This window comes from Notamacropus eugenii, chromosome 5 (genome assembly GCF_028372415.1).
Source record: "Notamacropus eugenii isolate mMacEug1 chromosome 5, mMacEug1.pri_v2, whole genome shotgun sequence".
Taxonomy (NCBI): Eukaryota; Metazoa; Chordata; class Mammalia; order Diprotodontia; family Macropodidae; genus Notamacropus; species Notamacropus eugenii.
The window spans coordinates 131,662,218-131,681,932 of NC_092876.1; the positions used below are offsets into that span (position 1 = coordinate 131,662,218).

The following is a 19,715-nucleotide window of genomic DNA, read 5'->3' on the forward strand; positions in this document are numbered from 1 at the left end:
ATACCACCATCCTCTCAGTGACCTCAGTTCAAAATCGCATGTCATTCTTTATTCCTCACTTTAACCCTGCATATCCAATCTATTTTCTTGTCTTTTTTTTTTAATACCTTCACAGCATCTGCCATATACGTCCTCTTCTCTCCACTCATATAGCCACAAACCTGGTATCGGCTTTTACTGCATCTCACCAAAGCTATTGCAGTAGTCTTCTAATTTTGTCTCTATGCCTTAAGCTTCTCTCCACTCTGATTTGTTCTCTACTTAGTTATCAAAGTTATTTTTCTAATGTGAACTGACCATGTCATTCACCTCATTGCCCTTACCTGCCCATGTGCCCTACTCCCCCACCTCATACACATATTCAAAATTCAGTGACTCCCAATAACCTGGATGAGCAAATATAAACTCCTCTGTTGTTAGTCCGAGCTCTTTCTTATCTTTCCAGTTATTTTCATCTTCATGTGAACTTCACAGTCTAGTCATAATGTTGTACTAATTCTGTCTCACACATGATATTCCATCTCTTGTCTCTGTGCCTGGAATGTTCTCCCTCACTGTTGCTTCTTGGAATCCTTGTCTTTCTTCAAGACTTGGCTCAAGTGCTGCCTTTTGTAGAAGTCCTCTCCTGTCTGTCCCCTTTCCCTGTCTGCTCTTGTGTCTTCCTCTATAAGGTTACCTTTAATCTATTTTGTGTTTCTTTTGTCTGTATTTCTTTATGTTACAGTATAATAGTTGTCTCCCTCATTAAAATGTAAGCTTTTTAATAAATAATTGTTAATTGATTGAAAATAGAAATGATCATAGTAGCGTTAAGAATTCCAGAACTGAACTGTTAGAACTGGGCGATTTTTTCTCAGAACATAGTTGCCCTGACATAACATTAATCCATTAAAGGACCTGAAGAAAGTATAACAATTTTTAATAGAATACCCAGACCCAGCCTGTCATTAGCCTTAGATTTAGTTTCTGTATCACTTGCACATCTTTGTGCCTATTTAGTCCCAGAAAATGGGGTAATTAAGATACCATACATACAGTCTGTAGGAAAAGAGCCATGTCTCATGTTTATCGAGCCTTTTAACATGTATCCAGCTTTATGCATAATTGCTGCACAATAAAATGTTGATCAATTTTAAAAAATTACTCCTCCCACCAAATTTAATTCTCCAACCTGGGAGGGTATTGGCATCAGTCACTCTAACCTTGAAATCAGAAGTGTAGTTATAACATTGGTCATTTAGGAGGTTCCTGGTAAGACACTACAGTCTGTGAAATAGGGATATTTATCCTTTCCTTTGATTTTTATGCTACAATGTAATATGGTTGTGTAAACTGATATGAATATGGCATTGTGCTGTAGTTGTAGAGGAAACAAAGACTAAAAACAAACATTCCTTGTTCACAGTGAGCTTTCATGGGGAGAGATGAAGATAGAGCAGGTACACAGATAAATACAAAAGTGATCAGGAGAGGGAGAGAGTGCTGATGCCTTGCAAGATATGGGAAGACCAGGGTAGGAGGTGGCACCTGAGCTGAGATTAGAAAGAAAGCAGGCCTTCTACTAGGTGGAGGTGAGAAAAGGGGAGGACATGTCTTTTGGAGACCACTTTTTAAAGGCATGAAAGTGGGAGATGGAGTAGCTACCAGGGAATAGCTACCAGATCACTGTGACTGAAACAAAGTATGTGTCAGAAGGAGTAACGTAAAACAAGATTGGAAAGGTAGATGGGATACATATATATCATGGAGGACTTAAAATACCAGGCCAAAGAGTTTGTATTTTATCTCAAAGCAAGGATTTTTTAATGTTATGTGTGTCATGAACCCCTTTGGCATGAACCCCTTCGGTTGAAGTCTGTGGACCCTTTCTAGAATGTCTTTAGATGCATAAAACAGGATTACAAAAGAAATCAATTATATTGAGAAACCATAATCAAAATATTTAAAAAGCCAAGTTCATGATCCCTGTGTTAAGACCCTGTCCAATAAGCAATAGGAAATACTGGGAAGTTTTTAGTAGGTGGTTATTAGCAGTATAAGGTGCCTGTAGAGTGTCCAAGCAGAGATCTCTAGTAGATAATTAATAATATGGGACTAGAGTTAGGACAGAAATTAGGACTGGCTTTGTAGAACTGGGGGTCATCTTCATAGAAGTAGTTGAACCCAAGGGAGTTGATGAGTTCACCAAAAGAGAGAGTAGAAAAAGAGAAAGAGAGTTAGGGATAGTCTTAGAGGACACCTATACTGAATGAAGATGATCCAGCAAAGGTAAGAGTGGGAGCAGTGAAGTCAGAAGAGCATTGGGAAAAAGCAGTGTCAGCAGAAGCTCAGGAATAATATTATAGGAGGAGGGATGTGTTAAAGCCATAGGAAGGTTAAAGAAAGATAAAGAATAAGAAAGCCATTGGATTTAACAATGAAGAAAGCATCAGAAACTCTGGAGGGAGAATTTCAGTTGAATGAGGAGGTTAAAAGTCAGATTGCAAGACATTAAAGAGTGTGAGGTGAAGAAATAGGAAAGAAGTGTAGACATCCATTTCAAAGGATTATGGTGAGGCAAGCATTCTGTTGTAAGTATTACAAAACATACATTATAAATGTGAGGAGTTAAATTTGACTTCCCATTCTCATTGTTACTGATAGCAGGGCCTGATTCTTAAGCAGTAGATTATTTCCTCTTAATTTTTTATTTTAAGGTAACATGCCCACCCATAACATTCCAGAAAGAAAATCATAGAGAGACCACAAATGACATTTCAGGAAGTGAGGCTCTCTTTTATTATCTATCACAGTGTTTTATACCAAGTCAGTAATTGGTATATATTTTTTTGATTTCACACTAATTAGTAATAGGATAGGTTGTGTGCCATTTGCTCTTCTAGAGTTGACTTATTCCTATCATTGTGTTTGATAATTTCTTTTATGAATCTCTGTAGGCAGAAATTCCTAATAGCTCACCTATTCAATTCCCTTTTACTTTTGTTCTCTTTTTAATTGACTAATCTGGCATACTCCTAGCATTTTTGCATAGAAATGACCAGCAGAATATTCTCTAGCAAGTCCTTTGAAGCTGGAAAGGTTTTGAGTACAGGTCCAGTAATAGATCTGTTGTTTACCTTAATATGGAGAGACTCATGACTTTCAGAAGTTTGCCCATCAGTGGTTGACATGGTGTGGGAGGGGAGCATAGCAATTCATGAAGTGGTTAAAAATACAAAAGGGCCTCTAATTGTTATAGTCATCTGGTTCTGTAGTGACTTGAAAAAGGAGCAGCAAATAATAGAAATATACATAAATCCAGAGGATATGTATGATGAGAAACAGAAAGAGAAAATGAGATTCATTGGTTAAACCCCTCAGGTGTTATGGAGCTTCTTAGTGCTACCTAAAAGAAATAGAAGAAACCTATAGCACAGTGGATAGATTGGTATTGGAACATTTATGGACAAGAATTATAGGCTGAAAAGGCATTTTAGAATCAGAAAAACTGGACAGCTTTTATGTGATGAATTTGTGGCATACTCTTTTTTTTAAAAAAGCAAGCTCTACATCCTAGAAATTAAATTTTGTATGTAAGCCCTTTCCTTCTGTTCTGTGGTATATATGGAAATGGTTTGTGTTTCTTAAGTTCTCAGTTTTTATAAAGTTGACATAAAATGAAGCAAAAAAAAAAAAAACCTTAGGGTGTAAGGTTGTTAGTAAGGCTTGCTTTTCCCTCTTTGCTTTTGTGTCCCAGCACCTAGCACAGAGCCTATCCCACAGAAGGTGCTTCTTGATGGATTAAATTGAAAAGAAAAGGCACATTGAGGTTGATGGTGAGAGGATCTGTACCGGTGATAACAGGATTCTTATTCAGACGTTTATCTGGATCTGTGATCTCATTAATGTGGGTATTCCCTGTCTTATTGGAGATCTCATTCTATACGCTTCCCTATCCTGTATAAGTCTTGTTTATTATTTGCACAAGTTCACAGGTGTCTGCCCAGTGTTCTGAGGACCTTTCTTGCTTTTCTCTTTGAAATGATAAGGCAATGATTTTCAAACTTTTGGGGCCTCAATCCCAACACTCTTAAAAACTACTGAAGACACCTTTATGGTCTTTTAAGTTTATTGAGAGACACCCTCAACAGCTTTTGTTTATGTGGATTATATTTATTGATATTTACCATATTAGAAATTAAAACAAAACTTTAAAGTTGTTATTACTTCATTTAAAATTTTATAAAAATTGATTACATGCTAAGATAAATAATATTTTAAAAGAATAAAAAGGACAGATAGGTAGAATGTCAGGTTTTAAGTCAGGAAGGCATCTTCCTGAGTTCACATTTGGCCTCAGACACTTAATAGCTATGTGATTGTGGGCAAGTCACTTAGCCCTGTTTGCCTCAGTTCCTCATCTGTAAAATGAGCTGAGGTAGGAAATAGCAAACCATTCCAGTATCTTTGCCCAGAAAACGTCAAATGGAGTCACAAAGAGTCATACAAGACTGAAATGAGCAATAAAAAAGAAAAAAATTAATTTTTCAAAACAAAAAGTTTAGTGAGAAAGAGGGGTGTTTTACATATTTTTACTAATCTCTTTAATGTCTGGCTTAATAGACAACAGCTAGAAGTGACTTGCCTATGGTCCTGCAGCTAGTAAGTAAAAGAGAGAGAATTTGAATTTAGCCCTCACCCTCCAATAACATGCCATTTTAATTATTGATAGCTTGTTTAAATGTACAGACAATATACATTGCTGACTCAAGAATGAACCTCATTCTTGAAATCTGAAAACCTTACCCTCTCCTTTATGCATTTTGGAGAGAGAGCTCATTGTGAAGCTTTTTTCTTACCCTTATCTCATAATTCTTATATATTCAGTTTATTTCATAAATAACCATAATACCCAAGTAACTTTATGAAGTCTGACCTGTGAGGATTAGAGAAAACTTCTTGGAGGAGATGACATTTGAGTTTGGCTTAAGGATTCAGCAAATGAAGAACAGGAAGGGGAGCAGTGCCATGTATAAGAAACAAGATGGACAAGAGCAAAGAGATAGAAAACTGCAGTGAGTGTTCAGGAGGCCAACACAGTGTATCTATAATAGCATGATCAGATTTTTTTCAGACTATTAGTTAACACAATAGAATTGTTCTAGAGGACAGAGCTTTTGATTCTTTAGCATTTTGAAAATGTTTGTGATTCGATTTGGTGCTATGAAAGCCAAATTTCTAAATTGTAGTTCTCATGCCATACCATCACTACTCAAAAATCTTTTGTGATTTCCTGTTAACTCTAGAATAAAGTCAGTATCTTACTTTAAAATTCAAGGCTTACTCTACATTCTGGTTTCAGCTTTATCATGGATGCTCTCCACATATTCTTCACTGTTCAAACTGAAGGGTCTCATTGTGACTTTAGTATGACTTACTTTCCTTCTTCCAAGCCTTTAGTTTGCACCACTCCCTACATGTGGAATATCCTGCCCTATCCCACCTCTCAAAATTTCTACTTGAGGCCCAGGTCTCAGTACCATCTTCAGTAAGTCATCCCTTTTTCTCTTAGCTACAAGTAATCTTTCCCTCTTCCTCAATTTCCTTTGTCCATGTGACTCAGGCTGTACCACAGTTGTGAGCTGGGTCAGAGCTCAAAGCAGGTCACATAGTGCTATTGATGGATGGGGAAGATGTTCCTGTTCCATTAACATTACATCTGGCTCCAGTAACTTTCATGTCTTTCATAGGCTGATGGGACTTTAGGGGTAACTTGTATCAACATAACTTCCATAGCAATATAAAAGGGATAACACAAAATAAACATGTAAAACAATATCTTAGGGTGGGGGCTTGAGCACAAACACCCCATCAGAGAGGCAGCCAGTTCAGGGACACAGAATCAGAATATAAAAGTTTCTTGCATGGGGGACAGCAAGAAGGCCTGTATGGTTGGACTCTACTTTTTGTGAGTGGAAGTGATAGTACTGGAAAGGTAAGATGGGTCTGGGTTGTGAAGGAGTTTATATACTAAATAGAAGATTTTATTGATTTTAAAACATTAAGGGAGCCATTGGAGTTTGGGTAAGAGACTGAATTGTTCAGATCTTCATCATCTATGTGGAGGATGGGGAGGAAGAAACATGAAGCAGGGAGATCAGTTAGAAGGCTGTATAGCAATAGTCTAGGGCCTAGCCTAGGCAAAAGATGAAAAGGTCTGAATTAGATGAGACTGTGAGATAAGAGAAAGGAATAGACTGGAGGGATGTTGAGGAGATGAAAGTGACACAATTTGACAATTGGTAGGATATTTAGGGTGGGGAAGAGTGAGGATTTGAGGTTGACAGCAAGGTTACAGACCTGGGTACCTGGAAGATAATAGACAGGAACAGAGAAGTTTGAAAGAAGGGTGGTGAGTTTGAGGGAAAAATAATGAATTCTGCTTTGAGAATGTGTTGAATTTAAGATGCCTACGGTATTATCTGTGACAACACAATTATGACCCTGAGTCATTTGAATAAACATTTGGTGCCCCCTATTTTCTAAGGGAGAGAAGTGTAAGATCTCACAATTTTCTTGAAGTGCTGGTGTCTAAAAGAACAAAATTTTATTTCCTCAAAAAATTATTGTGGTAAGTAGTTCATTCCCTTTGGGTACCCATAAATGAGTTGTAAGTACCTAATATCATAGGACTTAGAGCTGGAAGGGACTTAGAGATCTTCTCATCCAAGCTCCTTATTTTGCAAATGAGGAAAAAGTCCACAGGAGGTGAAATAACTTATGCAGGGATGATACCAGTTTAAGAAGAACTGGGATTTGAATGTCACTTCTCTAACTTCAAAATCCAGTGATTTTTCCATCACACTACACTGCTTTCATGCCCAGCAAAGCTTCACAAATTCCCTTTCAGGAAGTTAATTAAGGGAAAGGGAGAGATTTTGCCTGTACCTGTGTACATCTATGTAGGCAAATGCTTACACTTAGATCGTGGGCAACTTTCCTTCCACAAGGTCAAGCCTAGGGTCAGAACAAAAAGCTTCCTATAGAGTTCAGATATCAACATTGACTTCTGGACTCAGAAAATGCCACAGCCAAAAAATTTTAGAGATCCAAACCTTAAATTAACAAATGGGCAAACTGCTCTGCCCAAAATTACCCCCCAAGTTGCTTGTAATTCTCTTGTACCCAGCAGAATTAAAAGAATTAAATTACCCACTTTGTCATCTAACTAGTCTCTAAGCTTTACTGAAGCTTCATGAAGCCCTTGTATTCCTCTCCCCCAACCCCCTTTAGTTCAGACTCTTTGCACCTTTGGGCCTCAATTATTAGAACAGCCTAATTTGTCAGTTTGGATTACACTCATAAGCTCCTTTCTCAGCTTGCATGGTGTGTGGTAGGAGGTACTCTTTGCTTTTTATTGACATTTCCAAACTCTCCCTCTACCACCATTACCCAGTAACCTTTCCTCCTTTGAGATTCCTTCAGTCTGTATCACTGAGATTGTGGATGAAAACGGTTCTCGTAGCTGTTATCTACAACCTAGAACATTCTCCTTCATTAATGAGTTTAGTACCTGACTCACATTTTTTTCTCTCCACTTAAACTCCTACCCTCATCTGAGTGTACTTCAGCATATGTAATGTTACTTTCACAAACACCCTAACTTCCTATTTTCTCAATTTAGTCATTTCCCATGACCTATTCTTCCACTTCACCTCATCTACACCCATCATAATCTTGATCTTATCATCACCTACAAATGTTCTGCTATCATGAACTCTGAAATTTCTTTAACTCATAATTTTTTAAATTTATTTATTTAACTTTTAACATTCATTTTCACAAAATTTTGGGTTCCAAATTTTCTCCTCATTTGTCCCCTCCCCCCACCCCAAAACACCGAGCATTCTAATTGCCCCTATCACCAATCTGCCCTCTCTTCTATCATCCCTCCCTTCCCTTGTCCCCATCTTCTCTTTTGTCCTGTAGGGCCAGATAACTTTCTATACCCCATTACCTGTATTTCTTATCTCCTAGTAGCAAGAACAGTACTCAACAGTTGTTCCTAATACTTTGATTTCCAACTTCTCTTCATCCCTCCCTCCCCACCCATTCCCTTTGGGAAGGCAAGCAATTTAATATAGGCCATATCTGTGTAGTTTTGCAGATGACTTCCATAATAGTTGTGTTATGTAAGACTAACTATATTTCCCTCCATCCTATCCTGTCCCCCATTGCTTCTATTCTCTCTTTTGATCCTGTCCCTCCCCAAGAGTGTTAACTTCAAATTGCTCCCTCCTCCCATTGCCCTCCCTTCCATCATCCCCCCCACCCTGCTTATCCCCTTCTCCCCCACTTTCCTGTATTGTAAGATAGGTTTTCATACCAAAATGCGTGTGCATTTTATTCCTTCCTTTAATAGAATGTGATGAGAGTAAACTTCATGTTTTTCTCTCACCTCTCCTCTTTTTCCCTGCACTGAAAAGTCTTTTATTTGCCTCTTTTTTGAGAGATAACCTGCCCCATTCCATTTCTCCCTTTCTCCTCCTAATATATTTCTCTCTCACTGCTTAATTTCATTTTTTTAAGATATGATCCTATCCTATTCAGTTCACCCTGTGCTGTGTGTGTGTGTGTGTGTGTGTGTGTGTGTGTGTGTAATCCCACCAACTACCCAGATACTGAAAAAAGTTTCAAGAGTTACAAATATTGTCTTTCCATGTAGGAATGTCAACAGTTCAACTTTAGTAAGTCTCTTATGATTTCCCTTTGCTGTTTACCCTTTCATGCTTCTCTTAATTCTTCTGTTTGAAGGTCACATTTTCTTTTCAGCTCTGGTCTTTTCAACAGGAATGCTTGAAAGTCCTTGATTTCATTGAAAGACCATTTTTTTCCCCTGAAGTATTATATTCAGTTTTGCTGGGTAGGTGATTCTTGGTTTTAGTCCTAGTTCCTTTGACTTCTGGAATATCATATTCCAAGCCCTTCAATCCCTTAATGTAGAAGCTGCTAGATCTTGTGTTATCCTGATTGTATTTCCACAATACTTGAATTGTTTCTTTCTAGGTGCTTGCAATATTTTCTCCTTGATCTGGGAACTCTGGAATTTGGCCACAATGTTCCTAGGAGTTTCTCTTTTTGGATCTCTTTCAGGCAGTGATCGGTGGATTCCTTGAATACTTATTTTGCCCTCTGGTTCTAGAATTTCAAGGCAGTTGTCCTTGATAATTTCTTGAAAGATGATGTCTAGGCTCTTTTTTTTAATCATAGCTTTCAGGTAGTCACCTAATTTTTAAGTTGTCTCTCCTGGATCTGTTTTCCAGGTCAATTGTTTTTCCAATGAGATATTTCACATTATCTTCCATTTTTTCATTCTTTTGGTTTTGTTTTGTAGTTTCTTGATTTCTCATAAAGTCATTAGCCTCCATCTGTTCCATTCTGATTTTTAAAGAATTATTTTCTTCAGTGAGCTTTTGAACCTCCTTTTCCATTTGGCTAATTCTGCTTTTGAAAGCATTCTTCTCCTCATTGGCTTTTTGAACCTCTTTTGCCAATTGAGTTAGCCTATTTTTCAAGGTGTTATTTTCTTCAGCATTTTTTGGGGTCTCCTTTAGCAAGGTGTTGACCTGCTTTTCATGCTTTTCTTTCATCTCTCTCATTTCTCTTCCCAGTTTTTCCTCCACCTCTCTAACTTGATTTTCAAAATCCTTTTTGAGCTCTTCCATGGCCTGAGCCAATGAATATTTATTTTGGATGTTTGGGATACAGAAGGCCTTGATTTCTATGTCTTTCCCTGATGGTAAGCATTGTTCTTCCTCATCTGAAAGGATGGGAGGAGATATCTGTTCACCAAGAAAGTAACCTTCTATGGTCTTATTTTTTTTCCCCCTTTTCTGGGCATTTTCCCAGCTGGTTACTTGACTTCTGAGATTCCTTTCCACACCCACCTCGCCTCCCAATCTGCCCAGCCAGGGCTTGGGGTCTGAGATTCAAATGCTGCTTCCCAGCCTCAGGACTTTTGGAGGGGGCAGGGCTTCTATTCAGTGTGAGATTAAGTTCAGCTGCTCAGGTCAGGGCAGGGCCACCACACTGGGCTCAGTTCCCTCAGGGGGTTTATGCAGAGACCTTCAACAATGGATCAGAGCTCCTGCCTGCTTAGGGAGCCCCTGTCTGCTGCTGCCTCCGCTGGTGCCTCTGCTGCTGCCTCACGAGGGGGTCTGGATTATGGAGACACCCTGCTCCCCTCTTGGAGAGCTGAAAAGAGCCTCTCACAGACCTTTGGCTCCTGTGGGTGGAGAGACCTACTCGGCTGCTGGAGATTCCATCCCTGAAGCCTGCTCAGATCTGCTCCTCTTGGTGCTGCTCAGCCAAGGCAGGGCTGGGCTCTGCTCTGGGTCCGGTGTGCCACAGACCTTTGGTGTAGGTTTTTCAGGTCTCTCTGGAACACAAATCTCCTCCACTCTGTTGTTCTGTGGCTTCTGCTGCTCCAGAATTTGTTGGGAGTTCTTCTTTACAAGAATTTTATGAGCTGTGGGTTAGGAGCTAGCATATGTGTATCTTTCTACTCCGCCATCTTGGCTCCTCCCCCCAACTCATCATAGTTTTATCTTTTCCTCTAAGACCCCTTTGTCCTCACTGTGACCTTCACTCCCTCTATCTTCTTAGTTCCTCCCAGGCTTTCACCCTGCAATGGCTCTACTCTTCTTCCTTCCCTATCTTGACTGTTTTGTGAAACAGTTCAACAATACATTATTCTCTATACTCTAGTCATTTGCTCCTTTATTACCAATCATGCCTTGCCAGCCTACCTTGGATTATTCTCAGATCTTCATTCCTGTAAACATGCTTACTGGGTCCACTTCAGATTTGTCATATAATCACAACTTGGCTGTTACTACAAGGCAAACTTTTCACACCTGCTTAATTGGTTCGTTAAGCATTGGTTTCTCCCTGTCTGCTGTCTACTTCCTGCTGTCTACAAACATGAGTATATCTCCCCCATCCTTAAAAAATTTTCTCTTGACCTGACCATTTCTACTAGCTATTGTCCTATAGCGTTCACTGCCAAAGCCCTTGAGAAAGCCATCTATTAGTCTAGTGTCTCCTTCCTTTCCTGTCACTCTCTTAAACTCTGTACTGTGACTTCCAACTTCAATGTTTGACTGAAAGTACTCTCTCCAGAGTTACCAGTGATCTCTTAATTGCCAAATCTAATGGTCTTTGCTTAATCTTCATCCTTCTTGACTTCTTCTGCACCTTTGGATATTTCTTGATCACACTCTTCTCCCTCAAACTCCCTTCTTTTGGGGGGGGGGGGGATTATTTATATTTTATTGTATTTTTATTTATTTTGTTAAACATTTTCCAGTTACACTTTAGTCTGGTTCAGACTGCTAGACAATCTCTCCTGGCAGTGTACTTGACACCTCTGGTGTATAGTATAGAGTTGACAAAGTGCTTTACATGCATTTTCATTGGAGTCTTGCAACAGCCCTAGGTGGTAGATACTGCTACTGCTGCTGAACAATGGTGGAGAAAATTACAAAACTCTTTGGGTCTACCATAAATTTGTTACATAGCCAACTAGATCCTCACTCCTTCCAAGCTATCATTCTATAACTCCATAACTAATAGTATTCTAATTTCTTGATGTTTTCATGACAATGCTCTCCCCTGCTTTTCCTGAAATCTGTGTGACTGCTCCTTTGTTCCCCAGAGTTCTGTTTTTGGTCCTGTTCTTCCTCTGTACTATCTCACTTGGTGATCTCCTCAGTTCTCATGATATCAGTTTTCATTTCTATGAAAATGATTCTCAGATCTCTTATATCTAGCACTGATGTCTCTGCTGACCTTCAGTCTAATATCTGGAATTGCTTCTTGGACATTTTAAGCTGGATGTCTTATGGATATCTTAAAATTAGCATGTCCAAAATGAAATTCACCATCTTTTCCCCAAAAACCCTTTTTCTCATCTTCTCCATGCAAGGCTACCACTGTCCTCCCAGTCACCCAGGCTCGCAATCTCTTTGTCAAACTAAGCTTTTTACTTGAATTTATGCCTCATAACCAATCCGTTGCCAAGACCTGTTATTTCTACTTTTGTAATGTGTCTCTTTTCTCTCCTTTGACACTGCCACTGCTTTAGTACAACCTCTCATTACCTTGTAGTTGGACTACTGCAGTAGTCTGCTGGTGGATCTCCCTGCCTCAAGTCTCCCCCATTCCAGTCCACCCTTCATTCAATTATTACAAATAATCTTCCTAAATCTCATGTCTAACCATGTCATCCCCTTCTTCCCCCTGTTCAGTTAACTCCAGGGACTTCCTATTACCCTCAGGATCAAATGTAAAATCCTCTCTCTAACTTTTAAAGCTCTCTGCAACCTGGACCCATACTTTTCCAATCTTCTCATACCTTACTCCCCATGATGTACCCTGTGGTCAGCTACTGACCACATTTTTATTATTCACCCATTATTACATGCCATTTTCTGATTCTCTCCTTTTTCACTGCTATCTCCTATGCCAGGAATGCCTTCTCTGTTCATCTCTACCCCCTGGTTTCCTTAGCTTCCTTTAAGATTCACCTCAAATTCAACATTCAGAAGGCCTTCCCCAAGTCCCATTCTTCCTTCCTTTCCCTACCACTGCTAGAATCTCCGTGAGATCACCTTTACTCTGTATTTATCTTGTATGTGCATAATTGTTTGCATGTTGCCTCTCCTATTAGAATGTGAGGGTGCCTTTCAGGACTTTAGGCAGGCAGCTAAAATGAGTTGTTTGTTTTATATTTTAATGGGGGTGTGTTAGACAAGTCTGTTTTAGAGCCCACCCCAAATTCCTCTGACGGCCCTTTCCTCAGGCCGCAGATAGCATGTTGGTTATACCTCTCTGAACCCTTATATATGTATATCCACAGTCTGCCCTGTAAACTCCCATTAGAGCAATAAGTCCAGGAAAAAAATTATTCCGGGAACAATTACTTCCTGGACTTAATTGTGTAGCCTGGGGTAAGCGCTCATGAAGCCCAGTTTCATTCCTTTCTTTTTTTTGTAGAAAATTCCTAACAAGACCTGTGGTTTCATTGGTGTTGGGAGCTCCTTCACCAGAGACAGATTTACATCTTCTAGTTTTAGCTGGCGCAGAAAAGGCAGGGTTCTAAGCTCAAGAATTTTAACTTTGCTACGATTCAGTCATTTCAGTCTTGTCCGGCCCTCTGTTACCCCAATTTGGATTTTCTTTTTTGAGTTTTCTTGACAAAGATAACTGGAATGGTTTACCATTTCCTTCTCCAGCTCATTTTGCAGATGAGTAAACTGAGGCGAATTGGGTTAAGTGTCTTGCCCAGCGTCACACAGCTATTAAGTATCTGAGGCCAGATTTGAACTCCTGACATAAAGCCCAGAACTCTATCCAATGTGCCATCTAGCTGCCCTGCTAACTTTACTAAGCAGGCAAGAAATAGTCACAGAAGGGTTTGGAGCAGAGAAATGGCAATGACCAGTCTTGTTTATAAGGAAGATTAAGTATGGAAGACTATTAAGGATGAATCTGGAGGTAGGCAGAGAATCAAGGCAGGAAGGCTTGTGTCGCTGTCGCAGATGTCCAGGGAAGTGGTGATGAGGGCTCTAGAAATGGGAATAAAGAGATTTTTACAGGTAGATGCCAAGTTTCTGTCTTGGTTTATACTGATGATGTTTGCTAAATTCTTTCTCCATTTAAAACTTTTCTTCCTTCTTCTCCCCCAGCTTTTCCGACGTGTGGCAGCAGCCTTGCCTGGGATGGAGAGTACACAGGACAAAAGCAGAGAAGACAGTATCCTTCATGTTTCTATCTCTGTGACTTCAAAGAGTTTTATTTTTAACACCAACATTGTTAGGATAGGTTGGGGGGAGGATGGTCCTGCCTTTAATGTGAGCCCCAGAGTTCTGCTTAATCAAGGCACGTTTCCCCAGCAGACTGCTGGTGCCCCTGAATCAGTGGGTAGGAAGCTGAGTTCCCAGGTCTTCTCCTGTGCCTGCCTGATGTACCCTGGTGACTTGAGGCTCTCTCCAGCAGAGCTACCATAGTCGTTTTTTATTCCTTTCCTTTCAGCTTTCTGCTGGCATGCAGTAATGGAACAAGCCTCCTTTATAATTCTCTGCTATCAGAGACCAGACAAGATTTTAATGAAAATTATTCCATATCAGTATAAGCTTGGTTAGTTAAAGGAATGATAGGTGTGGGTGTCCCTGTGCTAAAGCTGTTACCAGCCAGCTCATGCTTATAGACATTATTTAAAAGGACGATTAGTTTTACAGAGATGCCTGCTGGGTGGACACAGCTGTATTGGGTGTTGCTGGAGACGTGGGGGTTTTGAACCACACTAAGGTAATGTATTCACCTCACAAGAGAAGGGGCTCTCTCAGGACATTACCTGGCAGCTAGACTCCCCCTCCTTGCTGTCCCTAGTGTTTTAAAGTCCATGTATTCTTGTACCACTTTATACTCCCATTAGGCATTTGTATTTGCCTGTGTACATGTCTAATAAATACCCCCAACAAAGTAGTTAGCTGTTTGAGGGCAAGGAACAGTGTCTTACTGTTGTAAAAATATTCTAGGGTAATGAAAAGAAGGCTGGACTAGGAGATGAGAGGGCAGGGATTTCTATCCCAGCTTCCAGCCTGCTTGTTGTCTGGCCTTGAGCATACTCTTTCAATGACAGTGATAACGCTTCCACCACCTTATCCCACAAGTCTGTGAGGATGTACCTTATAAACCATTCAGTGCTATAGAGGTGAAAGCTCTTGAGTGTATCTACCTACCATCACTGCTGCCTGGGCTTCTTTCTTGGATGCGCAGTCTGTGCTTAAAGGTGTTTGAACAAGTGTGAGACGAGGGGAGTGACCAAGTACTTTTAGATCGCAGGAAAGGGTTTTGTTTTTGTTCTCCTATTCTGTCTCAGCTGCCACATATGCAGGTGTGAGGGTCTCCATTTAGGTGGTGACTTCATCACTGCAGGAGTCTGGGGGCCCTGAGCAGAAAGCTACCTTCCCATTCATTCTTCCTTAACTTATTTTTTCTTCAGTGATTGACATAAAACTGGAAAAGCCTCAGGAGCCACCAGTTAACGAAGGAGGCTGTTCCTGCTAATACCATGTGGCTCCTTGAATCCTTCCCCAGAACCTCACTGCTTTTGTTCCCTTACTCTTCATTGACTGCAGTGTGAATATTGGCTTGAACCTTCCCCCTTCAGTAATAACGTATTGCGATTCATCATTGCTGGCTGTCTCGTGGAGATGATCTATTAGCTTCACAAGCACACGCGCGCACACACACACACACACACACACACTCACACTCACACAATATGTCAGTGTCTTCATTATTTATATAAAAAAGCCAAAATATTCCAGCATATTCCAGTGATAACTTTAAAAACTAGGTACATTTTCTTAACATTTGTTCCTTTTTTTAAATATGTTATGATAGTGCACTTTGAAATTATGGAAATCTCAAAGGTCTGAGTTTGACTTGGTTAAGGAGCAATATGTTCAGAATAGCACTCACCTCTCTACCTGATCTTTCCCGCTTTCTCCCACTATCCCCTCCAAACCAACCTGCCTCTGATACCTTTACCCCTGCCTCACAGAGCAAATTAGAAGTAGCTCATTAGCAGTCAAGGCAGGCAGATTTAGAGTATCTAAGTCAGCCTTCAGCTGTTCTTGGGCCAAGATTGATACCATGAATCTTCTAGCTCACTCATGGAATTCCCTTGAGACAAAGCCAACTGGCATTATGGAAAGAACAGTGTTCTGATGGGGGATAGGCTTAGGGACTGATTCGTTTTAATGAGTCAGCTTGAACACACTGAAGGGAACCAGTTGATAGTGACAGTCTGGTCTCTTTGACCAAGAGAAAGGACTCCCTTCATATGTGCTTACCCAGACACTGCAAGCAGCAAACAACCAGGTATTTCCATCCATGTTGCGTTTTAAAAAATAATTGTACCCACTCCTTGTGGTACCTTATGGATACTCTCTCATCAAGGTTTTAAGACTGTGAAGTGGGAGCTATTACATTATTGAAACACTTTTTAAAAGCAACAGATCTTTTCCCCCTCTTTCTCTATCCTTAATGCAGTACAGACAAGGCACTGTGTAAGTATAACTCCCCAAAGAGAGAGTGGAAGAATTTCAGGTTTGGCCCTGGTGTCACTGGCAGAAAAGGTTGTGGACAGAAAGACAAAACCCTCATAAGAATAGCACATGCTTTGCTCAGGACATTTGAGGTCAAGTTGGAGAGGGTAGCAGTTTACTTGAAAGCCCTCAAAGCCTTTGTGGACAAGGAGAGAGAAGAAATTAAATGCAAGATTATGCAGGCTTATGCCATTAATTTCTGGCCTTTTTATGTTGGGTCTTCCAGGTCGGTTTGGTTTTTTTCCATTAGATCTGTATAGTTTGGTTAATTAACCAGGAATTTAGTTTTATATTTAAGCTACAATAATTATACAATTAACAATTTTCCTTCGGTGATATTTATTTCCTTGCCTTTGTTCTTTTTTTTTTTTTTTAATTACTTCCTATCTTTTTGGCTGTTGTGTCAAGGAATCTGTCTCAAGCTTGGTCAGTGTGGCGATATGTAGCGCCTCCCCACCCTCCAACCACCATTTCCCCCTCCCCCTTCCTGGAAAAAACACTGCAAACAATACACTAGGAGTGCACCCTTTTATCCTTCACTAGTTATTGTGAGATTGCTGTGTAAGTCAATAAACACATTTGTAAATACATTGTTTGCAGAAAGAATTGCGGAGTTATAGTGCAGGATGGCCATTCCAGAATCTGTTGTAAACATTACTTAACATAATATAATAAAGGTGAAATTTCAATGAAACATCATTCCCCTCTGTCCTTTGCCCTTCAAGAACTAACAAACTGGGAAAATCCCCACTCACTTCCTTTTCTCCCCATACCCTCTTTGTCACCAGGAAATATGCCCCAAAGTGCTTGGATTATGGAACTAAATGGAAAAATCCATCAACCAGGGTTTTAGGACTAGCATTAGTCTTCATACCAATAACTTATGTTTTAAAAAAAAAAGCACATTGGGATGAAAAGTGCTTTTATAATGCAATATTGTTGTTAAAGGCAAGTTTTTTTGACATGGCATGTCCTGAAATAAATATCAATTAAATATGACATGAATCAATCTTTTTTTAAGGTTCTAGTGGGTAGGGAATGGGACTCAAACTTTCATGGAAACATTGGATCCTTTATAGATTTTTTTAAGGAAGGTAACTAGTTTGCAACTTTTTATATAGATCTAAGCATTCTTGGGGAGAGGGATAGCTTAGTGATTTTAAGCTTAAGTAGAGATGTATATTCATGTTGCAGATTATTTTTTAAACAACCACATTATTTGCTGGTAATAAAATATGAGTGTAACATAAAAAACAAACTATCCAAATATTCCCTCTACCTTTCTTCTCTTGACTCCTGTCCCTACCTTGTAAACTGTCCTAAATTTGGAATTCTATGCTCAGTGGAGTCTTTATTAACTTGATTCTAACAATAATTATTAGGAGAGATCCTGATTCTTTGGAGGTAGCATCATACTGACAGTTCACTTGAGGCAAATGTAGCTCTCTCTATGCCATCTATGAAGTGGAGAGAATCATTCTAGTACTGTCTACCTTAACATGTTATGAGATAAAAGTTGGTTATAATATGATCATCATTTTTGCATGGAAATTCTCATTGTGGTGTGTAGGTGATAGCTTCTCAAAGACTCCCAATGAAGCACAAGCTTTGACAGGTCCTACCACACTAGAAAGACTATAGAGACAGGCTCAGTGATGGATCTGTCTGCCTTGTCAGGACCAGTCTTGCTAAGTGCAGAAAGGCTTTTAAACAGGTTGGTGATAAGATTAATTGTTTGTACCACAACTCTTGAAACAGCTTCCTGAGTTGAGAGGAACTTGTCATCTCATGAGTGGATGGGGTATCCATCCAAATGTAGCATCTTTCCCATTAGCTTGAGCATTCTAGGTGAAACACAATTAACTCACAACTTTAAAAAATATAGGTTTTTTTCCTTTTATCTTTTTCAAGTGGACTAGACCTCTGGAATTTTCTGGCCCAGGGGTAGGGAACCTGCGACCTTGAGACCATATGTGATCCTCTAGAAGTCCTCATGTGCAGCCTCTTGACTGAATCCAAACTTTACAGAACAATTAAGTCCCTTAATAAAAGAAATTATTCAGCAAATCTTGGACTTAGTCAAAAAACTGCACCCAAGTACCTAAAAGGTCAGTGTGGCCTTGAGGCCACAAGTTCCCCAACTCTGGTCTGGCCCAATACCTTCATTGTATAAATCAGGTAACTGAAATCCAGAGCGAAACATGCTGGAGACCACAAGTTCTTTGTGGCAGATACTGGACTAAACCTAGAGCCTTCTGGTTTTTAGAGAATCTTGTTTTTCACTACTCTAGGCTTCTTACCCAGCTAACAGGTACTATTTATTTTTTATTCATCACTATCAGAAAATATTGAACAGAAAGAACAGAGTATGCAGCATGTTCCTGGTGAGGGGCTAGTTTTTTTCCTCCAAGAAGTTTTGATGTCCAAGGTTGAAACTGTGTAGGGCAGAATTGTTGTTTGGTCTCCTGTGAGGACCAAACCAGCCTTAGAGGATGTGGCATAGCCTCAGGACATCCAACTGGTCAGGTTAGACTAGGTTGTTTTAAATCATCAACTCAAAAAATTGAGTTGTCTGCCAAATAGACTAGGAAGTCTAAGTAATACTTCACATTTTGGCCCTTGGGAGCAGTTTGATTTATAAGTCATGGGAATATTGCTCCTTTTTGAACTAATAGAAGGTAGTGATAACTGCTAGGAAACAACCCTTCCTGTTTTTATTTTTGCAGCTCCATGGAGCACCTGGCCTGGAATCAGGAAGATTTGAGTTCAAATTCAGCCACAGACATATATTAACTGTGTGACCCTGATCAAGTCAGGCTCTTAAACCTGTTACAAGTTTGTGGCATATTAGCTCATCTGGATCTTTGCCACTGCCCAGCAGTCCTATATTATCAACTAATTTTTTCATTTCCTACAGACCCATTTCTAATATTTTTTTCTCTCCTGAACATCCATCTATCTCTTTCTCTCTCTGTCTCTGTCTCTCTCACATATAAAATTTTTTAAAATAATCTCAGATCAACAATAACCTAATTGCCAAATCCAGTGCCTTCTTTTTTCTTTTCTTCTCTTTGACATATCCTTTTGACTACTTTTCTTTTATACTTATTTCTTCCTTTCCTTCAGAGATAGCTTTCTCTGCAATTTCAATTTCTTTGTCTACTTTCTTGTCTCCTGATCCTGTTCCTAATGTACTACTGTTTTTTAGTTCAGTTTTGTTCTTTGGCTTTCCCTTTTCTTTTCTTCCTCCGCAATCTCATTCATTCTTGGCTTCAATTACTAGCTCTGTCCATGTGATTCCCAAATCTTATCTCTAGTCTTGGCCTACTTTGTGACATCCAGACTGCTCCCATCTCCAACTACTTCCAGAACTTCTATCTTTTATATCCTATTGGTCCCTCAGAATCAAATTTGTCTAAAGTTGAATTTAACTTTCCCCCTAATGCTGTTGCTCCTCGTTTTACTATGCTTTTCACCTATCCCTAAAACAACTAACCCCCAGTTCAGGATGTTGGTCCACACTCCTAAAACTATAGCTCACAAACCCCAGCTCTTGTT

General features: G+C 39.7%; 1 protein-coding gene across 2 annotated transcripts in view; it reads left to right on the top strand.

The window, feature by feature from the left end:
* The window catches only part of RAB6A (RAB6A, member RAS oncogene family), a 105,293-nt gene extending 88,137 nt beyond the window's left edge, over positions 1-17,156 (top strand). For both annotated transcript variants that reach the window (XM_072610901.1, XM_072610902.1), the window contains exons 7-8: positions 13,728-13,794; positions 15,047-17,156. In XM_072610901.1, coding sequence (XP_072467002.1) covers positions 13,728-13,794; positions 15,047-15,111 — 132 coding nt within the window. In that variant the 3' untranslated portion in view covers positions 15,112-17,156. The remainder of the gene's footprint in view (positions 1-13,727; positions 13,795-15,046) is intronic.
* The last annotated feature ends 2,559 nt before the right edge of the window (positions 17,157-19,715 follow it).